General features: G+C 56.6%; 1 protein-coding gene across 1 annotated transcript; it reads left to right on the plus strand.

The window, feature by feature from the left end:
- The first annotated feature begins 4,166 nt into the window (after positions 1-4,166).
- LOC123447330 (trans-cinnamate:CoA ligase, peroxisomal-like) lies at positions 4,167-6,367 on the plus strand. Its single transcript, XM_045123922.1, has one exon. It carries the CDS (start codon positions 4,284-4,286, stop codon positions 6,030-6,032), a length of 1,749 nt encoding a protein of 582 aa, XP_044979857.1. The 5' UTR covers positions 4,167-4,283; the 3' UTR covers positions 6,033-6,367.
- Positions 6,368-7,609: the final 1,242 nt, after the last annotated feature.

Consider the following 7,609-nt stretch of genomic DNA (forward strand, 5'->3'; position numbering starts at 1 on the left):
ACGAGAAAAAATAACCACAAAAAAATAATCACGAAAGCTTTTGTTCGGGTGCGGGGGTGAACACGGTGAGAATTGCTTGGTTATTTCTTTTTTTCTTTGCTTTCTCAGACGAATAACGAGTCGATTCCTTCAAATCGGTGGAATCACTAGGTGAAGCATCTGGAGGAAATATTCCCTGCATTTGGATGACCCAATTCTGACTCCTAACCCAACTAAACACGAGAACGGCTGCTAGGGATGGAACCAACTCGTCCGATTCTACCTCATCCTTAAACCAAACACACCCTAAAGATGGTGGGATTTTGTGTTGTCGTGAGAGGTAGAAGACAATCTTGAGAATTGAGATAAGGCAGGGGAACGAGTGGCCGTGGAACCCGCTGCACGTGACGTCGAGCAGAGCAGATGATTTGTTCAAAAATTATTGAGACGATTTTAAACGTCTTTCATCTAGTACATGTTCACAAGAGATTATGAACCGTATATAGTCAAACTAGACAAACTTGATTCCTCAAACGCGACGCGAACAAACGCGTTTGCAGACATTAATAAATCTTGAAATAGTTTTTATCACGTTATATATATATATAAAGCAACAACACAAAACAATACACTGTCGAACTATACATAAAAGCATCTCCAACAAACGCATGTTAGAAATAGCGTTTCTTAGGGTACGAGAAAATGTTTGCTTCAACCCACGCTGCAAAATATGATGCCCAATTCGACGACCTCATCTACAGCAGCAAGCGCGTACAATTCCATGCCCCAAATATGCAGCCCGGAAGCGAGCGGGTCCAACATTTGCAGCACGGGCGATGGCATTTTTTGTGTGTGATCTATTTTATAGCCTCTCTTGAAACACTAAACTTTTTGTCTCCAGTGCACAAAAACGCTGATTTTTAGTATGTGAGGCCTTTTCTGAGCACCTGTTGTAGATGCTCTAATGGAGAGTAGACTCTTACAACGGATTAAAAGATACAACAAGAAACCTATAGCTATTATGTCACCTCACATAGGGCCGACCGGCAATGGCATAAATCCTCAAAAACGCCCTAGGAGGGTGACGACACAACGCGTCGCCGCTGTCGAGTCGAAGAATAGACAATGGGTCTCACCCGGAGCGCTGGAACATGAATGGAACCCACGGCTACGCCCTTATGAAGGAAATGTCACCCACAGGCACCGTTATTGCCGCGCGCCAAGCGCTAAATTTTCGCTCGGGAACCCGCCATTACTGCGAGGAGACGCCGCCGTCAAACACCACAAACAAGAGGCAGGCCAACCGTACGAGATCCGGGCACCACTGGAGCATGCGAGAGCCTCCCATTTCTACACCCTTCCCGTCCACACAGCCGAGTGGTGTACACACCACCGCCACCACGACACCTGCTGGAAAGCCCATTGTGAAGCCCACCATCCAGGGCCGACACCCGACTTCCCTTGATAAACTCAATACCGGCGCCAAAACACGTGGCTGCCTCCCTAAACAGCCACAAGTATCCACCCCGACCTCGACACGAAGAGCCCGAGACCATCGCAGAAGAACAACCAGCCCCCGACAGAGGCACCAAGTCTAACCCCTGCCCAGGTGGCCAACCCACACCGTCGACCAACTGTCAACAAGCGCTACCAAGAGGGAAGGGGGTCGCGCCGTCAGATCTGGTAACTCCAGATTCACACAGGGGGACACCCATGACAGCCGGCACCTCCAGCCCACCTGATGGTAGCCGATACCTTCGACACTCAATCAACTACAGCTCCGTCGGCTCCACACGACTTGTTTCGCCCCCACTGCAACACCATTGAGGGCCTCTGCACAAACCTACAACAACCCGTCGCCAGGCGCCACGGTCAAAGATCGTCGCCGCCACTCGACCACGCCGGGCAAGCACCACCGCCACCATGCCGCAGCCACCCCCACCAAAGTACAAAGGCGACTGCCGACCGCGACCCAAAGCCGTCCCACAACCCACGCCATGAGATAGTCACCTCGGATACCACCAGCTTAGGCCATCCACATCCCACGACCGCATGGAGCAGCACCGTCGCTGCCGCCCAGTTCAGACCACCATCTGCGCCTCTAGCACGAGAGCAACCGACATGACCACCCTAGGAGCACCTGTCGGTGGCCACCACCCAGCAGAGACCCAGCCGGGTCTTCACCCCGCCACGTGGCATAGGCCGGCCCCGAGGCCGCATATCCGGTTGGATCTGGCCACAGGCCGAGCCCCGCGCTACCGCCAGCCTATCGGCGACGCCCTTGTCACTCGCATCTGGCTGCACCAGATCCGAGGCCACCACAGAAGTCCACACCACACAACCCCCCTGTTTGGATCTCGACGTCCACGACCCCGCCGCCGACGCCCACCGTCATGCGACGACGCCCCGCTCCAGCGAGTTGCCACCGCCCCACGCCAAATCCCGCGAGCATCAGCATCGATCGAGGGGAGAAAAGCCCGTCGCCGCCCACGCCGCCCGGGCTTTGCCCGGCGACGCACCTAGGCGGTTGCAAGGAGAGTGAGAGGAGAGGGGCCCCTAGGTCGGCGACGGCTAGGGTATGCCTTCTAGGTCGCCTCCGAGAGCGACACGTGAGGGATGGCGGGGCCACCTGGCTTGTATATGTTAGCATGCTTCACATTAACCAGTCACGATTCAAATAATGCATTCTAGAATTGGATGCCTCAAATTGAAAACCTCAAATCCATATTATTGCATGCAACGTAAACCTAATAATGCGCCTCTCGTAGTGTCGGTCCGGTCGTCGACGAGGTAGAGTAGGACATGGGATACAAGCCGGCTCACGGGAGTCGAGCTCCCGCCATCTCTCATGCCCTACTCTTCCTCGTCGGAGCTCGTAACCCGGATGGGTGTCGGTGGATGTGTGATCGATGATGGATCCCTCCTAGAAGGAGCCGGCGTCCATCACGACTCGGTTACGGTGCCTGCAATGGTTTAGCATACAGAGCGTGGAAGAGTGCGACCCCGCGGTCTCCAATGTCCTCCGCCGTGAGGGCGTCCTCTACCTCCCGGGCCCGCTGCCTGGTACGACGGGCACACCACGCCATGTTTGTATCTACGGGCGCCCATGGTGCATCCTTCGCGCCAACGGAGGGGTTGCGCATCCGCCATGCCGTTCGGACACCGGATGGACCCAACCGCCTCCGGTGAGGCAGCGACGCCGGATACATGCACCGGTTGCACGGACACAATGGATTCCCGATGTTGCGAGTCCGAACGCTGCTATCGGGTTGCCGCCTCCCGGGAGCGGCGAAGCGCAAATCAGACGATCATCTCCTCCTCAGGGCCGCGTGAGATGAGTTCGTGGTCGATGGGTGTGGAGATAAAGGACTCAGATCCGTGGCGAAGATGGTCGGAGATCACCGGAGATGAGCATGGGTGGCGAAGGGAGTGAAGGGGAATGAAGTGTGAACTGCGGAGTGGTTAGATTTTGGTCCGACGAACGAATGGGGCCAAATATATGTGCGGTCATTGTGGACCAGCGCAGCGCAGGCCAACATGAGGGACACGTATGGATGCCTCATATTCGCCTTATATCTAAGCCAAATAGAAGGGGTGCCGGTATGTCCGAACGTTTAAAGTCTGTCTTGATCAAAATTTTGTGACCGGTTCACCCGAACGTGTTAGACAGATTTGGGACGTCCGGCAGTAAATGGTCTAACCACATAGGTGCACTATATGCGGCACGATTGGACGCCGGCCTCAAACCAGATAGGTGCGGCACTATATGCGTCACCTGATCAATCGTGCCGCCACCACCAGCCCGGTTTGCCGCACGGCAACCGCATCGACCGGTCACCACTCACTACCCACCAGCAAAAAGACAGTCACAGTCCGGCCTCCGGTGGTCTGGCGCCCGGCGTTCCGGCCCGGGAAAACGAAACTCCCCCCGCCCCCTGTCGAGCGAGCGAGGCAGGCGTGCGTGTGTGAAATATCATGGCTTGCTCGTCAAGATGGTGGTCAAGTACCCGCGTTTTCACTTCATTTTCCCCGCAAAACCCCGATCCCAACCATTTCCATTTCCTTTTCTTTTCTCGCCCCGACCGCGTATCCCAGTCCTGCCGGCCCGTCCCCAAACGCATATCACATTGCTCCCAACTTGTATATAAAGAGCGCCACCCCTCTACTGTCCGAATCACTCCTCCCTACAAGCCCACTGCCCCCACTAGCCATTGCCAGCACCCATACTGAGCCAGCAGCTCGACACCCCTAGCCGTTTCAGGACACACAGCCGTTTTCGACCGACACCGCTCGCCGCCCAAGACATGGACCAGCTCCCCAAGCTCGCGGCCAACCACGTGCCCCTCAGCCCGGTGGGCTTCCTCCCGCGCGCCAATGCCGTCTACGGCGCCCGCACCTCCGTCGTCTACGGCCGGGTGCGCTTCACCTGGAGCCAGACCCACGAGCGCTGCCGCCGCCTCGCGTCGTCCCTGCTACGCACCCTCGGCGTGCGCAGGAACGACGTCGTCTCCGTGCTCGCGCCCAACGTGCCGGCCCTCTACGAGATGCACTTCGCGGTGCCCATGGCCGGCGCCGTCCTCAACACCGTCAACACCCGCCTCGACGCCGCCGCCGTCGCCGCCATCCTGCGCCACTCCGAGGCCAAGCTCTTCTTCGTCGACTACGACTACGTGCGCCTCGCCAGCGACGCGCTCCAGCTGCTCGCTGCTGCCGGCGCGCCCGTCCCGCTCGTCGCCGTCATCGACGACCTCGACCGCCCCACCGGCGTCCGCCTCGGCGAGCTCGAGTACGAGGCTCTTGTCGCGCATGGTGACCCCACGGTGGACCTCCCGCAGCTCCAGGACGAGTGGGACGCGGTCACGCTCAACTACACATCCGGCACCACGTCCGCGCCCAAGGGCGTGGTCTACAGCCACCGCGGCGCCTACCTCAGCACCACCAGCCTGCTCCTGTCCTGGGAGGTGGGCACCGAGCCGGTCTACCTCTGGACGCTCCCCATGTTCCACTGCAACGGCTGGACCTTCACCTGGGGCATGGCGGCGCGCGGCGGCGTCAACGTCTGCATCCGCGAGAACCGCCCCGCCGAGGTCTACCGCGCCATCGCCCGCTACGGCGTCACCCACATGTGCTGCGCGCCCGTCGTCTTCAACATCCTCCTCGAGGGCGGCGACTCCACCGCGCGGCTCGCCAAGCCCGTCCATGTCCTCACCGGTGGCGCCCCGCCGCCGGCCGCGCTGCTGGAGCGCGTCGAGAAAATCGGCTTCCACGTCACGCACGCCTACGGGCTCACCGAGGCCACGGGCCCCGCGCTGGCGTGCGAGTGGCGCGCCCAGTGGGACAACCTGCCGATCTCGGAGCGCGCGCGCCTCAAGGCCCGGCAGGGCGTCAGCGTGCTCTCCCTCGCCGACGCCGACGTCGTCACCGACGACGACGCGATGGCCAGAGTGCCGCGCGACGGGAAGACGATGGGCGAGATCGTGCTCCGCGGGAGCAGCATCATGAAGGGGTACCTCAACAACGCGGAGGCGAACGAGAAGGCGTTCAGGGGCGGGTGGTTCATGACGGGCGACGTCGGCGTGGTGCACCCGGACGGGTACATCGAGATCAAGGACAGGTCCAAGGACGTGATCATCTCCGGCGGCGAGAACATCTGCAGCAAGGAGGTGGAGGAGGCCCTGTTCCGTCACCCGGCCGTGGCCGACGCGGCGGTGGTCGCCATGCCGCACGCGCACTGGGGCGAGACGCCGTGCGCGTTCGTGGTGGCGAGGGACAAGGCGGCCGGGGTCTGCGAGGACGACGTGATGGCCTTCTGCCGGAAGCACATGTCGCGCTTCATGGTGCCCAAGAAGGTGGTCGTGTGGGACGTCCTCCCGAGGAACGCGCTCGGCAAGGTCGAGAAGGTGAAGCTACGAGAAGCGGCCCGGAAGCTGGTGCCGACCGTGGCAGTGGCGCCGTCGGCACAGAAGACGAAGGGGAAGGCGACGAAGACGGTCGGCGGCGGGCGCCGGGACGAGCACCCGGTGGAGCAAGTCATGGCCATGTCAAGGCTATAGGGCATGCAGAGCGCCATCGCCAACAACAAGCACACGTACGTTCCTACGTGCATTTCTTCGTGTTGTCGTACGGTTTCAAACCATGGTGGTCAGGTAATTAAGCGGTCTACGTGTTGGTAAAAAGTACTTAGGAGCTTGGCACCATGCATGCATATGCATTGCATGCGTGCCAACGTTTGCAGAAATAAGCACGGTGTGCGGTTAATTAGTGCAGTGGCACCAAACTGTTCTTTGCCCTGTTTTTCTCTTCTGTTTCTGGCGATCAATTGGAGCTTTTATATATGTAATAATAGCTGTATACAATGTAAATATCCCGTGTGGAAATGTGAAGGAAATTCTTGGTGTCAAATTCCTCTGCAAATTACTGTCTTCTCTTCTGCTCTCACACGGTTACGCTGGCTGCAGAGACACAGGCCTTCTTTAGATTCACAGGCTAGAGTTAGTTTGAGCTAGTTGGGGCTTAAATAGCATTAAAGTATCCAAACATGAGGGTTAGATTGGAGCTAGTTGCATCTAACCCACCTAAAAAAACTAGCCCAACCAAGAGTTGCTAATTGGAGCTAGTTTTCATGGGGCTCATTAAAAAATCACTTTTCTCTCTCTATCCATCAGGTAATGACCCATTAAAAATAATTTTCCTCTCTCTATCCATCAGGTAATGACCCATTAAAAATCATTTTCCTCTCTCCATCAAGTACAACTATTGTCAATCTAACTCTATCATCCAAACACCTCTTTGACTAGAGTTAGTTTAAGGTTAGTCATGAGCTAGAAACTAACTCTAACCTCTAGCTAAGTTAGAGTATCCAAACAGGGTCACAAAGGACACCACACCAGGATATTCGTTGAGAAGAGTGACAAGAGCTCTCGTGATTCTCATTTCAACGCATTGTAACGTAACGCGCCGCAGGGACTCGTCCTAATTTTGTGTTTGGTTGGTAATTCTTGTGCGTTCGTCCCGTGAATGTTTCGGTTAAAGAAAGCGACCGCGACCCAGTTTTCGTTGTCTTATCAAAGCCGCTCATGTGCGGCGTGAGTAAGACAGGGACTGTGTGTGAGGTCCAAGTCAAGCAGTGGCTCTTGATTTTTTCTTTCTTCCTGCGGTATAACGTAGGCACAGCGTTCGATCATGGCACGTGTTGGTTAGGTGAAATGATTGGGAATTTTGCGCTGATGGCAGTTGTTCTATTCATTCAGCGGCTCCAGCAGCACAAAACATACAGAAGCAGCAGCAGTATTCATCCATTGAGGAGCAACAGGTCAATACAAAACAGCAGCAGCAGTTTAGAACAGAACAACAGCAGATCATGCCCAGATTAAAGTGGCACGGGTTCTGCGGTGCACACACTTTTTCTTTTTCTAATCTCGCTATCACACGGACATCACTGTGTGTGTGCGCCACAGACACGGACCAATAGCGACAAAAAGGGAAGAAAAACCTTTGTGAAGATGCCACGATTTGGACGAGACCGGACCCCGCAGCAAAGAGAGAAAAATCTGACGGAAGTGCCTCGTTTATGCATCACATTACAAGGGTGTCCGTCTCCGAGCGGTAGCCAGACAACAAGGGGCGCCTC

This window comes from Hordeum vulgare, chromosome 4H (genome assembly GCF_904849725.1).
Source record: "Hordeum vulgare subsp. vulgare chromosome 4H, MorexV3_pseudomolecules_assembly, whole genome shotgun sequence".
NCBI classification, from domain to species: domain Eukaryota; kingdom Viridiplantae; phylum Streptophyta; class Magnoliopsida; order Poales; family Poaceae; genus Hordeum; species Hordeum vulgare.